Below are 20,917 nucleotides of genomic sequence, written 5' to 3'. Positions count from 1 at the left end.
ATGCTGAAGTGACTCAGCTTTTGATTGAGAAAGAGCAGTAATGACATGTGATTTTTATTCTTTCTTTTCCTTCCCCTAGACGAGAGTTTAAAGGCGACTAAAAATGAATGTTAGCGCGCAACTAAGGATGAGGAAAAGTAAGAAAATAACTGTGTCTATTCGACTTTCTACACTTTAGCGTCGTTTTTTCATCTCACTTCCGCCACCCTTCCCCCTTCCTTACCACTCTGCTCTCGTTTTCTGAGAGCTGAAGCAAAGGACTGTGTTAAGCCACTTCCAGCCTTCTGTCCAAAGCTAATGCATTTCCCTTAAATATTTCAATATGCTCCTTCTCTGTTCTGCAAGGTTGAGTACAAGCCGGCGCCCACAGAGGCGCACTGCCGCCGATATAAATCCTGCCAGGGGTTTGATGTCTCCGATTGCAAAAAGAAGGAAAGATAAGGGAGGGTGTGGGAGTACTGCAAGACAGGGATATAGATTATAGATACAGGGTTTGTGTGTTACTTGAGATACATCAAAATAACCCGTGTCTTCTGTGAGACTTTGCGTTTTGGGGTTTTTTCCAGTGTGTGAGTGCCGTGATTTTTCATCCACCTCCTGCACAGATGCAGAGCAGCATGTTGGCTGATGCAATGTGAAGCAAACTGTTTGTCAGATGTGGCTCTGCTCTGCAAAATCTGGTCTGACAGGCACTCTACAGAAGCACACACACACACACACACACACACACACACACACACACACACACACACACACACACACACACACACACACACACACACACACACACACACACACACACACACACACACACACACACACACACACACACACACAGACATGCAATGGCCTGTGAACACACCTGATACACAAATGGGAACAACACCTGAAAAAATCCACTTCCCACTTCATGAGTGGTTATGTAAGACAATAACCCATGTTTCATCTCTACGTGTTCTCCTTCAAATTGTTCAATGACACATCCAGTGGTGATACCGCAGCAGCAGCTGCATATGAAGTCTTTATGGCTCAGTAATTCATTATGGGCTCAACCTATCCTCTGTGGTGCTCTTCGTCTTCCCTCCATCCCTCAATCACCTGTGCTATTATATTCTGTGGCAGCAGCCGTCGTGGGGATGGACCAGGAGGAAATTAAAAAATCTTTGTTGCTTTGTTGCTCTCCCTGCTGAATGGGCTGATGTCAATAAAATCCTGTATTATGTCCTGGCACATGTGCACACAAACACAGACATACATACTGTCCATATGATGAAAAGCAGACACACATGGTTTATTCCATATTTATGTCGTGTAAGAAGTCAGCACATGGCTCAAAACGGTGTGTTTATTAAACTGGGGGTCTCCGAGTTGTCTGTGCCAGCGATTGTCTGTCAACATTTTTATTGATACAGAGAAGAGAAACACTGAACTTGACTTTTTTATTTATTTATTTATTTTTTATTTATGTTCCAGTTGCAGAACCAGTAACCGGAAAAGCCTCATTTTGACCAGCACATCGCCGACCCTGCCAAGGCCGCACTCGCCACTGCCTGGTCACATAGGTCAGTACGAACACAATCTCTTCTGTTTTTTCTTTATTTTGAATAAACAAAATGTTTTCTTTAGCATTCCTATGAAATTATACTTGTTCATTTTTTGCCTATTTTTCTGTTGCTCGTCTGAAAAGAGCAGCCTGTGCTCTCATTACAAAGGTGTTTTTTGCATCAAGAAACACAACTACTACTAGTACTGCTTCTACTACTACTACTACTAGTTCTACTACTCTGAGGCATAGCTTCAGGGAGACTAGGGAGTTGGAGGGAGTGTGGGGGATTAGATTTTTAGCGGTTGTACAAGTAAATGATCACAGAAACAGTTTTAACAGTCATAGCTGATAATAACTATTATACAAAACATCTAACAGAAGTTGAATGTTTTTTTTGCACGAGTTTACCACCAGCAAAATAAACCAGTTTAAAATTAAAAAAGCAGTTCGTAAATTTTTTTTATAAAACTAAACTAAAGGTTATGGTTGATGAAGGTTTAATTGTTCACCAATCAAAAAATACTTCACAGTTAATGTTTGTCTAAAAGAGCAGTTGTGTCCTTCAGGAGGCCAAATGTTACTTTTGAATAACTCCTCAGATCGAGTGTAGTTAGATTGATATTTGACACTGCCCTCACAACGGCTGTCACACTGCCACCAAATGATGAACACAACACTGCGAATAATGTCCCAGAAACCTGCATCCGGATGAAATGAGAGCTTGTTCATCATAATACTGCTGCATGGAGCTGTGAGCAGATGGATCAGCACTGAGGTGTACTTTATCTGTAGGTGTCACAAAAGTAGGTGTTACAGTGAATAAACACATCTGTTGTTTACATCAGTTCTGCTCATGGGCTTATGCCATCGAATGTTGCTGAATGTTCCCTGCAAGGAAAAGGATTGATTTCTTCAAAGACCGGCTGATTTTCATACTTACCTACTGAGTGTTGCTTCATTATCCGGTCTGATTACTTACAGTGTCTGTTTCCCGTGCTCCTCTCTCCATATGTATTTCAATAGGAAGCAGTCCGTTGGACAGCCCGCGCAACTTCTCACCAAGCGGACCTGCCCACTTCTCTTTCGCCTCCTCTCGAAGGTTGGCATCCCTCCTTGTTTCACACGATAATTCACACATGCGCCGGTGCAAGAACAGTTGAGTTCAGTGTAATTGTTGCAAGGAGTATTTTTGCTCACAAACACACAGTGGAAGTCTTTAAGGAACACTCCCACGCAAGTCTCAGACGTACGCAGAATAAAACCTCCCGTTCTTATCCCGTCTCTGTCCCCGCCTGCTCCCGCTGTGACACTGTGACAGGTGCCCCAGTGGGCCGAGATGAATCAGGCGAGGTGACGAGACTTTGCCCAAACACATACCCCCTCATCACTCACTCAAGACGAAGTGTCAGACGCGGAGTTTGCTGTAGGAGGCCTCGGGACAGAGGGAAGGAAAGAAGCACATGTGTAATTTGATAGATCGAAACAAAGTTAACTCGGCAGAATTGCTGTGGTGTTTCGAGAAACTGACATCGGAATTGACATTTGAGTTCTTGCTGTTTAAAGAAATTAAGAAAAACTGCTTTATTTTCTTATAACATATGCGTTTCTCTTGTCTCAGGGCTGATGGTCGAAGATGGTCTTTGGCCTCTCTGCCTTCCTCAGGATATGGCACCAATACGCCCAGTTCAACGGTACGTTCTGCACAGTTGGAACGCCCATGCAGCTGCCACATCAGGTCCTATTGACTACAAAAAGTTGATTCAGGGAATTACTTTAATAACACAATTCCTAACCTACTGAATACAATTCAATTTCAGTTCCATACTGATACTTTAAGTCATTTATTCATTAATTTTATTGGGTGCTTTCACCCTTAATGCATTTGTAAATCCCATTTTAAATGTTTTAAATCGTTGTGTACATCCCACAATATTTTTCTCTCTCTTTCTTTCTTTCCTTTATTGATGCCTGACGGAGACATTGCTGTTGGATATAAGATGGAATTGCACAAGTTACTTTTTGGTCACAATTAACTTAAATAGCTGTGAGATGTTCACCGCCTGTCATCTTACCTGCGCGTTTAAATATTTCCTGACAGTTTTTCTTCTCTCTCTATGCTAATCCTGTCCAGTATTAGGTTTTTTTTCATTAACAGCTGTGCTTATGCCCGCTTCCACTTACGAAAGACTTACATTCATATGAGGCCTTTCCAGTTGCACGAGTTGTTCAATTCAATTCAATTCCGTTTATATAACGCCAATTTCAACATAGTCATTTCATCCGACTTTCACTGATTAAAAACACAACAATCCCAAATAAACTGAATGTAATCCAGGATGAAACCTCTACAGAGCCAGACTCAGAGAAAGACGAGAGGCCAAGAAGTTCATATTCGATGACAAATTAAGCCACTCTCTTACAGAGTAGATGGGGGTAGGAGGCAGAAGATGACAGAGAGAAGATGGCACAAACTACAGGAGACAGACAGGATGTTAATGACCGGCAGTGACATCTGACTTTATGGAACGTGAGAAAGGATAGAGAGAAGCTCATTGGAATAAAGGTCTTCCTGCAGTGTAAACTTATTTGAACCTTACCTTAGATTTATATTGAGCAAAATATGCTGACAAGTGTAAAATCGACCAGAGGTGCTCGGATTTCAATATTTCTACCGTAAAATAATTTTTTTTTTACCTGTAAAAATCTTCCTTACACACTACTCTGTACCATCATACTACTATATACTGAGTATTCTGTAACAAAGGAGCCTAAATTAAATGTATTAGACGTATGTTAGAAATTCAATTGCACTAACAAAGAAAAATATATGATCAATTTCCCATTTCATCGTTAATGGTGCACAGTGAAAACAGTATCCATGGCTTTGACGTATTCACACTCTACGTATCACACAGAACAATGTCCAGCAGTGCACAAATCTGATTAAAAAAAAAAAAGAAAAAAGCAATAGATGATTTAATCTACTGTAATAACTGTATTCTTCTGGCAGGATAAAGAGTGTGCTGCTCTCCTAAAGACACCAGAGGCTGGTTTGAGTTCATGTGATAGCTAATGCGCATTATTTTAAATTAATCAACATATTTCCTTAATATCTATAGTTTGCTCGGAGACCATCCGGTCATTACTCATGATATCACTTAAGCAGTAGATTGAATATAAAGATGTTTCAGCCCGTGCACTCAGATTATTGAAATGTAGGTCATTGAGTTGATATTGCGATCAATATTAGTGTATTTCCATAAAGCGGTCTTCGGTGCTGGGCCTTTGTGCTGTGATGGCTGTGCATATATGGAAAGAAGTGTAGGAGGCAAATTATGAATCAATTTCTCCCTACAAAGTTTTAAAAGCACTATATAAGTGCAGCTCATCTACCGTTTATAGACAACAAAGTCTTTCACGATCGTGACGACAGCTACTCGGGTTCACAGAGGGAGAAGAGCATTAATGGCAAGTTGGTGGTCGATGCAGCTTAAGTACCCTTGAATAGTCACTCAAGGACACTCATTGTCAGTGTATGCGATATATAAATGGATGAATACAGTGAGGAAACTGTATATATTTTCTCTGAGTAGTACAGAAATAAAAGGATCATACAGTAAAGTTGGCTGTCACAACTTTCCATCAACTGTTTGTTTAAAACACGTTGCCACAATGCTTTAATCCTCTTTATTGTGGGTTGAGGCTGTGTAAATGTGTCCTTGTATCACAAAACATGTGGCTGTCAAATGAATACCACAATGTTGCTGTATGAGCCGCATGATTGTACTGAAATAAAATGTCTTGTTTCTATGGGAGTTTAAAAGATGTTTTTATATATTTTTTTTAAATTTACTTTTCCACAATATAAGAGTGAAAACTAATAGCGGTCCAAGACTTACAGTGTCGTTCATTCAGTCTTTCCACGGAAAGAGGAAATATAGTGAATCTCAAGTGAGATTCTTCTTTTTGTTTCCTTCATCTGAATTTAAGTTTATAAAATGATCATGCAGAAACTGTGTTTGAGATTTTTCATCTGCTGCGTAATTGATGAAGTGGGTTTTGTATCCTGTGCATGAATATGTATTGAAAGCAAAAAAAAAAAAAGTATTTCCTTGTATTGTCTGGCAGCTGTGGGGCTGGTGAATTCTAACGCTCTGAAGTTGTGTTAGTTTTGTTCCGTTTTGCTTTGAAATGTTTCACAAGCCACAGTTGCAGCTAATATACCCTGCATCCACAAACTCGCTCAACCCTGCCTTTTTTATGACTTTGTACTTGCTGTTTTTGAGTCTAAGTCCATTATTTTGAAATCTTTGAGGAGCAAGAACATGCAGCACATGTAAACCATCCCTAAATATAACTTATCAGTTGCTAAGATATGATCGACCTGATTTATCTGCAGCTTATGACTGATGACTTTCTGGGAAATGCTGAGCAGGGATAATTGAAATAAAATGTACTCAATGTGCTGCTCCAATAGCTAATCCTCAATCCATCACGGTATCCACAGTGGGGGATGATAAAAAAAAAGTGGCTACAGAGCCAAATACAAGAGAGTGTAGGTGGAAATGAAAGATGATTTGATGCAAACAGAGAGGTGACAGCAGTCTTCACTTCTCTGCAAGATGTTTGGCATGTAAGAGGCGACTGAGAAAAATGAGCACTGCCCAGGACCATTTTTGAGAAATGGACTTTAATGTGTATGATGCTCAGGTGGAGGTGTTGACTCATAATCTACTCCCTGTGTCCCGAGCACAACCGCTAACACTGCATCTCCTTTGCCTTTCACACATCATCTCTTTCATCGACTGCCTCCCATGCATCCTCTCACAGCTGTACATATACAGACACACACCCAGTTGGTGAACCATTCATCTATTTGCAGGTAGATGAGATTAAAGAAGGTTCCCCCTGTCTTCCTGTACTCTCCTCCACCTTCATCACAACCCCATCCCATCAGTCTGCAGTGCTCTGCTGGTTCGTACATGGACCATTACTCGCTTCATTAGTTACAGCGGGACCCTTGCATACTGAATAGAGCAGATGAAAGGAAGAGATGCGTGCGTAAGGAGGAGTTTTCTATATAAAGACGTAGATGTGAGCTAAATTTATGCAGCAAAGCTGCTGAAACAGGAGCGCAAACACTTGAAAGTGGAGTGCACGGTAAAGGAAGTGTGATTAAAGGAGACTGCACACTGTCAGAGCATCTCAATTCCAATGTTTTTTTTTCTTTGGCTTCCATTGATCAGCAGCCGATTGTGCTTGTTTGACGTTGTGCCACCACAACATCGCAGCTTCATACCGGAGCTGTCAGATTGCTCCTATCATGGGATTTTTGTTTGATTCAAGTTACTGACCAGTTAAAATGAGCTGATCTTTCTTAACTGAAGGTTTGAAAACAAAAGAAAGTAAGAACAACCTCTTTTGAAAGGATTCACATTTAGGATTTTGACTAAGGCAGGGGTGGGGAAAAGCATTTTCGTTGAGGTCACTTTACAATGTCAGCTTTTTCTTTATAATAAATGAAAAGATATAAATAATCAACATCTTATTAGTACAACTTTCAGTATTTCTCCAGTATCTCCAACCCCCCCCCCCCCCAAAAAAAAAACCAACCATATATTTTTATTAAAATTCACTTGCGTCATAAAGCCATATTTTATATATTTACTGTAAAGTTGCTAGTTCGGGATATACTTCAGCTTATTTCTTGATGAGATCATGGAAGAATTGCACTGCCTCTCAAATAATGTTCAATCGTGATGATTTTGGGTTAATTATTATTATTATTGCAGAATCTTGAGGGATTGAGAAATCGTGGCATGAAATCCTTGCCGCTGTCGTGCCTCATATTTAGTCGGTTCAGATGTCTTTGCTCCGTGTTTTGTTCTCACTTCAAAGAAGAAGCCACACTGCAGTTTGTTTGTTTGTTAGCAGACCAAGACCTCAAGGGGCCTCTGATTGGTGGGCACCACTTTTAGCATAGCAGAGTTAACATTACCACAAATTAACCGCAGTAACAGAGAAGTCCCACTAGACCTCCTTTCTACTCTAAACAAGGAGACGGGTGTTAGCCGGATTCGTCAAAAACAATCCATGTTGTAAGTTCATTTTGATTTAAATTTCCACTTGATGCAAAAACGAATGACAACGCATGTAGAACCCAGTGTCACGGTTTGTTCGACTATTTGCAAGGAAAGGGGACAATATAATAGCAGTACTACCTGTAATTGCACACATCATCATTTTTTAACTGTATGCAGTTTATTTGAGTAGATTTTTTATTCCAGCTCATGAGAACAGTCCAGATGTGTGAAAATAGAATGCACGTCCTCATTTTAGGGGTTTTCCTGCAGCTTGCAACTCGGCAAAACTAGAATAGAGTTTCTAATGGATTTTTATAGACAGAAATCATTCGGTGACCAAAGCCAGGCGTGGTGGTGCCCCATTGGGAGAAGTGTTCATTAAGCCTCTCATTGATCCGGGCTGCTTTTTTTCCCTCCTGTGCTGAAGAAAAAATCTTTTGTTTCAGGCCAAGTAGAGCTGCCGTTATTGCCCCCCCCCCCCCAAAGACATCAAACGCTCAAAGCAGCAGTCAACTTTCACCTGGGGTGACTCTTACATTCCCCGTAGTCTTTTTTTCTTCTTCTTCTGTTTTTCAGTCCACATTGTTTTGTTTGCCCTCCTACACTTAACTCCTTCTGGATAGTTTTCCTTGATTCTCCACCTCTCTTTTCTCTCCAACTTATTTGCTTCTTTGTTTTATTTCCACCCCCTCAAATAATAGTACACCTTCTCCTCTCCTCTCCTCTCTTCTCTTCTCTTCTCTTCTCTTCTCTTCTCTTCTCTTCTCTTCTCTTCGACTGTATCTGTTTTTACACCATTGATGTTGCAGCCCGTTCAAAGGTTTTCAAAAACAAAAATCAAACAAGGCACGCTTGAGTTTTTAACCTCTCCTCTCTTTCATGTCTCTGGCCTCTCTCTCTCTTTCTCTCTGTCTCTCTCTAGTCATCCAGCTCGTCCCAGGAGCGCCTGCACCAGCTGCCCTTTCAGCCGACCATGGATGAGCTGCACTTCCTGTCCAAGCACTTTGGCAGCACGGAGAGCATTACAGACGACGATGGGGGGCGGCGCTCGCCGCACGTCCGCCCTCGATCCCGAAGCCTCAGGTGAGAGCGCGGCGGGGCGCCGGCAAAATCAGGTTGAAACAGATGAGGAGCTCCCACCGCCAGGCTGCTGTCCCACTTTGATGCCGCTTATTTTTATAAATGTCGAGAAGTCATATGAGGACACTGTATTTGCGTGTGTTTTTTTTAAGCTGCAGGACATAGTCGCTGTCTCAACTTTAACTAAACATTAAGCTTTTTACAGTCAGCCGGAATTACGTGGTGATATTTTCATTATTCCTTTTTTGTAATTTGGTGAAAAAACACGAATAACAAAGATTATCTGTTACACGAAACTAAACAAAAGGCACCAAGGCTCAACATGCCAGGCTGCTATAAAAATACATTTAGCGGCACTTCAAGTTTATGAAAGCAACATTTTCATTAGTGTAAACGATGAACTTCCTTCTGTAATGAAGAGCTGCAAAGGGCTCTCGGTCCTTTATTTAGAACACTAATCTTGTGTGATTCATTTTCTGCGGGTCTGTCAGGGTTTTACTCACTGTAGCAACCATTCAAAACGAAGAGACTCCCTTTTTTTCTGTTTGCTTTTCAACTGAATCGCTATTTATTATTAAATTGACATTTTGCAATTTTGGATACTATTTACTTGCTCCGTGTTGTTAATGTGGGGCGGCTGTGGCTCAGTTGGTTTAAGTAGCTCGTCATACAAATGCAAGGTTCAATCCAAAACTCCACCTGTCAATGTGTGGAAGGTCCTATTTTTCTCCCAATGATGCAAGACCAGCATTTGTCCTACGTCAGGCCACGCCACTGGTGTGTGCGAGAATGTGACAAATCATAAAAAGGACTGATACACAAAAAGTAGTTTAGGTAATATTCCTGAGTAGATGAAGTTTCATGGATCATAAACACTTTCATTAAATGCCAGACCAATTAAAATTGTGTGATATAGATACTTTTATTTAATTAGATGGCCCTATCAAATCAAAATTACAGTCAAATCAATGTGGGTCGTAAAACTCTGTTAATCAGATGAGAACAAATTGTTATTTACAACCTGATCTTTTGTTTGACTTTGCCACCTGATTCTTCGTGTTTTGAGAAAAAAATGTCAGCACAACTGGTGGAATCAGGACACAACACTGCTCCCAAATATGTTGTATGATCAGTCTGATCACAATCTGGACAAGAGGAAAGTGTCTTCAAAAGAAACACAATCAGCTTGATTGTTCTAGCAACAAATACTGGATGTGTGCGTCTTCCAAACAACTTGGTCAGGGTGCAAAATATTATCTGATTGATCCACTGACTGAGTTGGATAACATTTTTGGTGCATATAATCAATCTAATCACTGTATTCCATGTTCATGCCAGTTAGACAGTCTGATTCCTCAACTGGAAAGATTTGAGACTTGACAAAAAGCAGCCAGGTAAATGCAGTTATGGTTGTAAAATCATGAGCGATCCTTTAATGGACAAGAGGCAAAGTTCACTCTATGTAGGAGAATCTATTTATAAAAATGAAATATATTACCAATAAATTTGTTTCTTTACTGTATAATCATCCATAACTAAGTTGTGTTGTGGTACTGTTTCTATAAAATAAATGATGCATATCTTCAAATGCAGAAAAACAGGAACTAAAATACCTACTTTCTTTGCTCAGTAACTTTGAAATAGGAGGGCAGGATTGTCATTTGCCAATAAATACGGATTCAGAGCTCTTAAGTAGAAAGTGCAGCATTGTGACTCATTCAACAGCGAAATACTATTATTCAGAGCATTAAGGTCTACGAAGCATTAGCAACTCAGCCTCTACCTGCTTAATGGTTTAGTTCATTGTTGACTCTGCTCTTTTTTGTGGAAGTTGTTAGTACAAATGTATTAAGTAAGTATGTTAGTCATGAATTATCATGTCAGTGAAAATAAAAAACAACTAAGACTTGAGTGTGAGACAAAGTTAGAAAATGTGTAAGCGATTTACATTTTAATGAGCTTTGTTGACAGAAAGAGAGACACAGAATAGACTTAAATGAGCCTCACCTCTGTAGTATACAAAACTCACAGACCAATAATTTGTGTTTACATTGGTGATCTTAACAAAACAAGTCCCTGCATGAGCAGTAATGATGGTAGTTATCCAATAAAATACAACTTTGACGCTTCACAATCCAGATGTCCAAAAGATGACTGAAAAAAACCTGTAAAATTGAATTTAGGTCATGTGACAACTACTAACAGGGAAATGCATCCATCTTCTACACTGCTCTAAGTTTGTGAGTGTATGTTGCTGGTCCCAGCTGACTATGTGTGAAGGTAAAAGAGTGGCGGACACCCAAGACACGTCACCAGTCCCGCACAGGACAAACACTTACATTCACAGTTACGGGGAAGAGTGCTAACCACTACATGACTTTGTGGCAAAGAAAAAAGTCAAGTAAAGTAAAAACACAAATTGAAAAAAATAAATTCTTATTTCAGTGTTACGTGCAGTGGTGGCTGGCCAATAGAGGGCGCCATGGTGCCGCCTTCCAGTCTGGAGGGGCTTTTCTGTGTAGGATTTGCATGTTCACCCTGTGCTTCCAAGTGTTTTCTCAAAGTGCTTTCTGCCATAATCCAAACACAAGCTTGTTATTTGTTATTTGGTGGCTTGTTTCTATGTTACACAGAGACCACCCAGTGTGTACCCCTATTGGCTTGTATTAGCTAGGACATGCTCTGACTTGAATAAAGCTCGTTTAGAAGATGGATGGTACCTAGATAAAGCTTTTCAAGTTGATTAAATGTTATGTATAAAAGAGTAAACAGTACTATATCGACTTCTGGTTGGAATGTAGGACAAGCAGGATTTGAGTGAATGTTTTTAGGGTTAGTTGAGAATATCAGTATCCACCTACCGCTGAAACCTTTCAGCCTCTCCTGGGTGCTGCAGTTTCTCTACTAGCAGAAGCCCCTGGTGTACACTCCTTCCAACCACACCTATTATAGCCTCCCCTCTGGATGCAGCATGCCCTAACTACATACGACATATCACTCCCTATCAGTATTCAGTCTCCATATTAAGCTTCTCAGCAGTCGCTGGCCTAGATAATATCTTGTGGCTTCAGCACACACAATGCTTCTTTTGTGTACCATGACATGTTTCATTATCACCATTCATATCACTACAATATTCTGTGAAGCCGAGCTATAATGTGTTTGCCCGCAACCATCTTTTCATAAATCGCTTTTGTAAATGTGGATATCAGCAAAGGATTAGTTTGCTGAAAGTATTTCTTTTGTGTGTTGTCGAGGCCACACGTCTCTTGAACTTCCTCTTATATGCGTGCATGTATGTGGGAAAAGAACACGTGTAACTCCAATGGTTAAATGCTTGTTTCTAATGTGCGAACCAGGGATGGGATTGAGGTGAGCCGGATGGCATGCACGAAGATGCTCAATCCATTAGAGGAACTGAGTGTGCTGAATTTCTGATCAGTCCATTTACATAATATACCAACAAGATGGACACGGAGGAAAGCGAGTTGTACCTTCATTCATCTGAAAAATAGAGAATTGCATCCCTCCAGGTTGCCTCCCCTCACACTGTTTTGCTCGGCCCTGCCTTGTTTGATTTTTTTCAGTCAGTGTTTTATATTACACTCCTGCTCTGTGTTTGTCTCTCCTCAGCCCTGGGCGCTCTCCATCCTGCTATGACAATGAAATAGTGATGATGAACCATGTCTACAAGGAGCGCTTCCCCAAGGTCAGGCTCACACAAACAAATAGACAAGTCTGTGAACTGTATCTCTTCACAAAAACACACACACACAAGCATGCACAAACAATATGCAGAACGGCACCTCTGGTCATATCTTCCTTTATTGAGAGTGGCTCATTATTTGCAGGAATGATATATTTCAATTACACAGCAAAATATATGTTCAGACAGCAGAGCAGGGACATTTATAAAGAATTAAAGAGGCTGAAATTTGCTCCCGAGAACACATTTCATCTTCAGACGGAACATTAGGATAGATCTAATTTCCTATTGTGATAATGTGACTCCTGTTTTAAATTCTGGAAGTCAAAGTTTTATTTGCATAGGAGCTGTGGAAGTGGTAGTTATATTGATAGAAAGACAGACCAAACTGGTCTTAAATTCCTTTTCCAGTGGGAAAAAAAACCTGATTTCTCTAAAGAGAATGGCTCCAAATCTGGCAAGTAAATGCAATGATGTATTAAAAGAACCTGACCGATTAAACCTGCTGCGGCTCTTGGAGGTACAAACATCACACTTTCATTACCTACACAAAAGCATTTAATACAACAAATCAACCTTTAACTAACATGGTAAACGTGCCTGGATTTTTATGTTGAGTTTGCTTTAATATCAGAGCAAGATGCAAATAACATCTACATGCATAAAACTTTTGTATGATTTAAAGACTTGCATTTTCTTTTATGTCACTTTCAGTCATTAAGCCATGTCTAATATATTGTCCATTTGCAGTATGTCACCCTGGCAGCACCAGATAACCATTTAATGCACCTGGCCATTACAAAACTGCTCTGGCTCGTCATAAAGCTCATATCGCACTTTAATCACATATAATTATAAATCGTTATCTCAGTGACATCTCTAACGTTGGTGTTAAATGTCAGAAAGATAATCAACGGCCAGTTTTTAGTGCACTCACTGAGTGCTTCACGATGACTGAGAATGAAGTATGGTTCTGTTTAGTCATACGGGGAAATGTGGCTTAAAAGGGGAAAATAATATGCTGTAGTGAATTGTTTTCAGTTTTGTTGTATAAATCTAGATTTGACGGACAATTTCCAGAAGTCAGGGAATTGGTGAAAAAAATCCTAAAAAGTATTTCCTAAGCGCTTTCCTCTTTCATCTTAGACATAAAGTCTCTGTTAAACTCTCCCCTGCAGCTTTCTTTAGAACAGGATGTCCACTTGGGCTGGTCTGTGTGAAGTGCACATCTTCTCTTCACACTTTCTTTTTGAAGTAGCAACTTATGTTGCATGCACGCGTGTTGTTGTGCGCACACACGAGACATCTGGCTGCAGCTCTCTCCGCTGGGATCGAACGCAAAAAACTACAAGAACAAAGAACAGCGTTGGCGTTTTTCGAGAGTGCCTTTGTGTGAGGGAGACTCCAGGTGTGCAGCACATCAGATAGTTCTTGTGAAAGTTAAAAGGGTTTCGGTACAGCCTGGGAATTAGGCAGGTGCTGGGAAAACTCTTTCTGCGTAAGCAATTGAATTGCCATGGTGAGATGGAGCATGAGGCAGGGTGTTTGAGGCTATGTCAGGAGCAGTGTATTGTATGGAAATGTTTGACGTCAGGACATTGTGATCTGGAGAAGCCTGAAGCAACACCTGTAGGTGTCAAACCAGCCTCCTGAAGCATAAACCTGCAGAAACAAGTTGTTATCTGAGTCAGGATGTGTGAGGCAGCAGCCCACCCGTCACACTAAGAAGGTTGTCATAGGAGGACCAACAGCCAAATGCCTGCGCTGAAAGCAGGCGGATACAGTCAATGTTCAAATTTCTCATATTCTGGTTTTATTGACGTCTCATTAATGTCTATAACGTTTCAGAGAGTTTTATAGGGCAACGATTTTTAATGGATATATTCTGTACAGGGAACTGTCTACTATCTTAGTCCCTAAGGATGGCAGCGAGATAGAATCAGTACCATGCAAAGTGCTTGCCGACCATGAAGGCCACTCCATTGTCCATTGTCCATTGACCAAGAACACTTCAACCTTTGAACAGTAAGGGAGCTGAAGCTCAAACAATTACTGGATACCCCCTATCACACACCATCACAGCACATATCAGGTAGATTTAAGTTTGTAGTTTAGTACCGGTTTCTGAATTTGAATGAAACTAAGATGTGTATCACTCCTATTCTTTCAGCGTTTAGCTTCGTTGATTATGGGCACATTTTGTGATCGTGTTTTCTAAATAGTGGATTATGTGTTGATGGTCTATTGCTGTTGAAGAAGTGGCTGTCTCGATCCTTCTGCGACTTGTTACTCTGAATGAGGCTGATGACTCTCTGACCTCCAGACCTAAAGACAGCACTTGAGTCCAAGTCAGTAATCGCTTGACATTTCATGTACTGCTCACTTCTCGTTGCTATGTTCACACGGCAACAACTCTGAGTGTCAGCCACATCTTAAATCATCAAGCTGATTATGATCATTTAATCTCACTGCAGCTCATGTTTTAAATTTGTTTTCATGTGTTATAACCTGAAACATGGATGGATGACTCTTTGTCAGACAGCCACTGCTATTCTTATGAACAGAGTGTGCAGACAGGTGTTAAACACCTGCCTGTAGACACACACGATCATGTTTTATCTATTCCCAGTGATGCATTGTGAAGCAGAACTAATAAGTCATCCCATGTACACGACCTGGAATGATGAACACAAGTTCAACATCGCTTTGGTCTCACAGGCTTCTCAAGCAGAATTAGCTGCTTCGAAAGTTAAACAGGAAACAAGTGTTTGAAGGAAACTAAATGGAGGATGCATTGTGATACTATCTTTTAAACCGAAAAAATGAGGTATTCTGGCCGTAGAAGATATTTTAAAACTCCTTCATGCATGCTGAAGGTCTTGGTCAAAAAGAGAAACAATTTTCATGCATTTTACTGTATTTAAATAAGCTGGATCATTTGCATTGTATCTACCAAAGACCCGAATGTCCTCAAGTGATGTTCAGTTTCTAACATTTTACATGTGTGTTTGCGGCACACGACATACAAAGATACATACACAACACAGCGATCTGCATAAAGTGGTTTAGCATGCAAGAAAAACACGGAATATCTCAGTCAAAATAACTGAAAATAAGAACTGTTGAGTGTAACGCTTAACATAGTATCACATTATTTCTTTGCTTGTCACTTGATGGCCGTAGCTTGCACCAAGGTGCCACAGGATGTTGTGGGGTAATGTGTGTCAGTAATGTGTATTGAAGTCTGTGACGAGTGATTGAAATGTCCTCCTGATTGATTTTCATTAAACCCCCGATCAGGCCACAGCTCAGATGGAGGAGCGGTTGGCAGAGTTCATCCAGAACTACTCTCCAGAGATGGTTCTCCCGCTGGCCGACGGGGTCCTGAGCTTCATCCACCATCAGGTCGCCGAGCTGTCCAGGGACTGCCTGACCAAATCGCGCGAGGGGCTTATAACCACCGTCTACTTCTGCGAACTGCAGGAAAACCTGGAGAAGCTGCTGCATGACGTGAGTCGTGATGTACCACTGCAGAAGGTGGAAATCTGAAGTGACGTCTGTCACCTTCACACCTCACAAACTGACCCCGTCCGTCTCTCTGTGTCCTTCTTTATCAGGCGTACGAGCGCTCGGAGAGTTCAGAGCTGACCTTCGTCATCGAGCTTGTCAAAAAGCTCTTCATCATCATATCTCGTCCCGCTCGGCTGCTGGAGTGTCTGGTGAGCTCCCGCAATCTGATGACATCTCTTCCGAGCTTGTTTAACCAGTCAAAGAAATTCTGTCCGTGCATCAGATTAGGGCTTGATCACAAATGTTTGGGGGCCTTTTCCCTCTTCTCCTTCATCTGAAAGTGGCTCCTACCTGTCCTCCCTCGTGGAGATGGAGAGCCACCTCCTTCACGCTGAGTTGGCTTTCAAGAATGAGCAGAAGTGGGGCAGAGTCTGCTGTGCACTCGCACTGAACTGATGAAACATGGGTTGGTTTTTTTTAAGTGTGTCACAGCTGGAAGCTTTAGTGTCACTCCGCAGAGGAATGGTTTCAGGCTTTTCTAATGTTTTTATCATCACTTGTTCTTGTTGTGAATGAAAGTAAATAGACAATTTGTCATTTCTTTATGTGTTTGAGACAAGGCTTGGTGCAGACTCAAGGCAACAAAACACTGACAGCGCTAACATTTACACGTTATCTCATAAATTACCCACCACTGTGGGCCTGGTCTACTAAAGGTTTGTGCATATACACACACACACACACTCACACTCACACACACACACACACACACACACACACACACACACACACACACACACACACACACACACACACACACACACACACACACACACACACACACACACACACACACACACACACACACACACTCACACACACTCACACTCACACTCACACTCACACTCACACACACGCCTACGCCTGTGGAAGTTGATCTACAGTACTAGGATTTGTCTGAAAAAGCCTAGGAACACACACTTTCGACTTCACACATTATTTATGGAATATCAGGCGTGTGTTTCAGATTGTGCAAAATACTGGGAGCAGTTTATTCTAATAGATTAGTGTATAGTGCACATTGTGAATTTTACACACATACAAAGATGCTGCTGACATATTGGTGAGAGACATTTACTCAGCTGGCTCTCCTTGACTTAAATTTGGAGACTCTATTATAATTCATTTTCTCTTTTGTACTCCTTACCAGATCATTTCTCATATAATGTATAATGATGTAATTTATGCTGTAGCAAAATTGTTTTCCTGTAAACAACCGTGTAAAACCCTAATTTGAATACTCCTACATAACATTTCAAAGCAAAACACTGTGGCATGTTTTATACCTACCTACACTTAATGTACCTCTCATATATTCAACAAAATAAACAAGGTGTAATCCAAAATAAATGAATGCAGACACTCAGAACTTTATCAAAGCTTGTAATGCCTTGCAGGTTGGTGATATGAGGCCACTGCACTCCAATTACAAGGTCAATGAGTACATTTAGTACATTGATGCCCCCCCCCCCCCCCCCCCCCAACCTGCACTTGTGTTACATGTTCATGCTGCATATAGAAATAACAGCTACCGCTCACTCGTTGCCTTCACTAAATGTTTCTTCACCTTCAGCATTCTTAATACATGAGATGTGCTTTGGCTGTAGGAACACACTGTATTATGCAGCAGAGGGTCCCAGGCTTTCTTTAAGCCGTGTCATTCAGTACATCAGACATGCTCTCCAGTGGCAGACTACATGCTCATTGCCATAGGATATTTTTTTCCAACTCAACTTTAAACTCTGCTGTACTTTTTCTCACTCCTCAGTTTACTAGTTTTGTGTGAAGCACACGGGATCAGCTGGGAGATGTGGCTGTGTCCTTGGCATATTGAAACATAATTCACTTCGACTTACTTAGTAATAGAAAGCCTTTCAGTATTCGCAGGCGGCTGCGCCACACCTGAATATCAGCCGGCTGATTGATGGCCTCCCATGGTTGTCGTCTGCGTCGTCCCGCCTCTCATTGCGCCCCCCGGATCATCTTTCCGTTACCAAGGCGACAGTCAGAAGAGGTCGATAGGGTCAGGCAGGATGTTGAGAGGACTTTAGATCCTCGTGGCCGGGAGGTTACAGAGGAGGAGACGCACGGGGAGATAAAATGTCGGCGGCGGTCCGTGGAGTTCATTCGGCATTCGAGTCAGTTGCGAGGTCTGATTTGGTGAAAATGTCACACAGACAGTCGGCTGTTAGCCGCAGGAATATTATCCCAGAGCAGAGCAAGCTATCAGAGAGCCAGGTTAATTCTCCCCCCTCTGTACTCCTTCTTTTTTCTCCCGTCGAAGATATGAGGGCGCTGGAAAGGAAATGATCCCGGCTGCCCCGGGCTCTCTAATCAAAATGTTATTCCACGAACAGGAATGAAACGGAATCCCAAAGGACACAACAAAAAGCCTGTTTCATCAGAAAAAAGAAGGGATGTTTTCCAGAAAGCAATTTAAAGTTTGGAAGTGTATTAACACTGATTGTGTTTGTATGACAGCCTCGTAAAGATGTTTGGTCCTGAATCGGTTGCAGTTTGAAGTAAAATTCCATTTTAGTTGGGCACGCGTTTATAAAAACTTTCAAAGGTTTATGTGAATTGAAATAACATAACATCAGTTCGTTACCAGCTATCATTTGTCATGACTTCCACACAACAAACATGATTTTTATTTATGCCGTCTTTGCTTCCAACGGGTCATTACTCTTCGTATCCAGCTGTTCAGCTGCAAAAAATAATGAAGGTTTCAGAATACATTCTTGTGTGTTTGTAACACATTGACACATATTGTCACCTCGCAGACTCTGAACCTGTGCTCTCTGTACAAATATTGAGATTTGAAAGGTTAAAAAAAGAGAAACTGCTGATGTGGCCCTCTTATCTCAGTTCTTATTATTTTTTGAATGAGGAAAAAAAAAATCACAAGCAAAATAAAATTGGATTTTTGGTTCTTCAAGATATTGTTTTGTTGTTCTTTTTACATTATATGACAATGTCTCACCATGATGAAATATCAGTTTGAAATGTCAATGTTATTGACGTGAATGCTGATATCGGTAAATAGATTTGTCACAGTACTCTATCTGCAGTGATAATTATCTCTGTTTCACTGATGCACATCAATGTCGTTTGCCCAAGCGCACATAACCACTCGCCAGTTAGCAGTTGAAAACTGTTAAAATCTCAAATATTTTGCTTGTTTTTATTGTCTGTAATTAACATCTCCATTGTATTTGGATCAGATTGCTCGACAGTCACAAGCCAAACACTTGTGGTCAATGAATCCCATTCTGATTTGTCTCTGTGTGTTAAATGTAAATGTTAAATATTAGGGTCTGATACCAGATTTTTACTTCAAGCTGTCGTCTTCTATTGTAGCAGTCAATAATTCGTCATATTTGTTTTTTTGTAATAACAGGAGTTCAACCCGGAAGAGTTTTACCATCTGCTGGAGGCGGCAGAGGACCACGCCAAGGAGGGACAACTGATGAAGACGGACATCCCTCGATATATCATCAGTCAGTTGGGGCTGACCAGGGACCCTCTGGAGGGTAGGACAAATAAAAGAAATATGTGTTTCAGACTCTATCCTTACTGTGTAACTTTAATATAAAAATGCAGAGACATCCAAAAACAAAATTTTTTATATACTTTAGAATTAAATTTTTGCCACAAATTAACTTAAAAGTTTCAAGTATTTCTTCAAACTTAGTTGTGATAAATATGGCCTATGGAATTATTAAGAATAAAATAAAAAGGCTTGCAATACCTCATTCTATGTGTAATAGATCTAAATATATAAACGTTTCCCTTCCCCATTGTGCTATACTCCTTTGAAATGCACCTGTATGTACAGAGAGGAGAAGGGAAGAAGTATTTGAAATGCAGAATAATTAGGAATACGTTTTATTTGAATTATTATTATTTTAAAAGTAAGATTAAAAGAGCGTACGTGCGTGCGCTCGTGCGTATGTGTCATATATAGAGTAGGAGCTTCTCAGTACTTTAAAAGGGCTGAGAGCATCCTTCCGTCTCCCAGTGGCTCAAGGATGTTATGTTTTTTTTAAAGCTTGAAAAAATAAAATATACGTTGGGTGGGAGTACGGGGAAATTTTTCCAAAAATGGCAACCATTTATCTCCTATTTCACAGACTTACAAGTATTGCCCAGCTGATACCCAAACTGTATGTGCCTGTTATAGCTTTCCGTTATTGTGTAAATAGGTAAAATATTCAATAGGAGGTGTGTTGTTGAGCCAAGGTGGGGGGGGGTGGGTGGGGGTGTTCATTGTTTGCACAGAAATCTGTAATCTAATATCATTTATTTGTTTTACTGTTTATATGACTGTTCGTGTGCACTCATGTTGTTGAAAAAGCAAAAAAAATCATTGATTTGTATTTTGTGATTAAAAATTGGTATTTTTCAATAAAAAATAATTAAAAAAAAAAAAAAAGGGGCTGAGAGCGATTGGAAGTAGCTGGTTTGGTTTTGTCCATGTAGAAGATGTGCAGCTAAGAACGCATCACAGGTCATCACGCTGACTGTTGTTAATTTACACAATCAGAAGTGATAACATACAAATGACTTATGTACTTTAACTCTTGGTGGGAAGCAGTGATTCTTTTTATTTTTTCTTTACAATCCATTTTAACATGTTATCTTATCTGTATGTTATTATTATTATTTAGATGCTAGTAGTTTGATTTGTGAAAGACTGGGAGCATTTTCTTACATTTACACTGACACTGATTTACACTATGATTTCAAGGACCAGCCCCCCCCACCACCACCACCACCACCACCTTCTGATACAGACTCCGAACTCTGAAGGGAGTTCATTGAAATACCACTCCAGAGTGTTAGCTACATATATTTCAATATCTTAAAGTCAGTGTGAAACACCCTTATTTGCCATTTAGACATGATAAAAATCACATACATGTCACTATT

The 20,917-nt window shown here is 40.6% G+C and overlaps 1 protein-coding gene across 1 annotated transcript in view; it reads left to right on the top strand.

Moving 5' to 3' along the window:
• Positions 1 to 20,917, top strand: part of LOC308110084 (microtubule-associated serine/threonine-protein kinase 1-like) — a 94,727-nt gene that overhangs the window by 43,408 nt on the left and 30,402 nt on the right. Inside the window, exons 3-10 of the mRNA XM_080464150.1 lie at positions 1,474 to 1,562; positions 2,570 to 2,645; positions 3,165 to 3,237; positions 8,552 to 8,712; positions 12,343 to 12,418; positions 15,716 to 15,925; positions 16,033 to 16,134; positions 19,386 to 19,518. Of these exons, the coding sequence (XP_080320276.1) occupies positions 1,474 to 1,562; positions 2,570 to 2,645; positions 3,165 to 3,237; positions 8,552 to 8,712; positions 12,343 to 12,418; positions 15,716 to 15,925; positions 16,033 to 16,134; positions 19,386 to 19,518 (920 nt within the window). The remainder of the gene's footprint in view (positions 1 to 1,473; positions 1,563 to 2,569; positions 2,646 to 3,164; positions 3,238 to 8,551; positions 8,713 to 12,342; positions 12,419 to 15,715; positions 15,926 to 16,032; positions 16,135 to 19,385; positions 19,519 to 20,917) is intronic.

This window comes from Lipophrys pholis (assembly GCF_963383615.2).
Source record: "Lipophrys pholis genome assembly, chromosome: 5".
NCBI classification, from domain to species: Eukaryota; Metazoa; Chordata; class Actinopteri; order Blenniiformes; family Blenniidae; genus Lipophrys; species Lipophrys pholis.
Note: the sequence above shows the minus strand (reverse complement) of the source record. Positions and strands in the feature narration are given on the sequence as shown.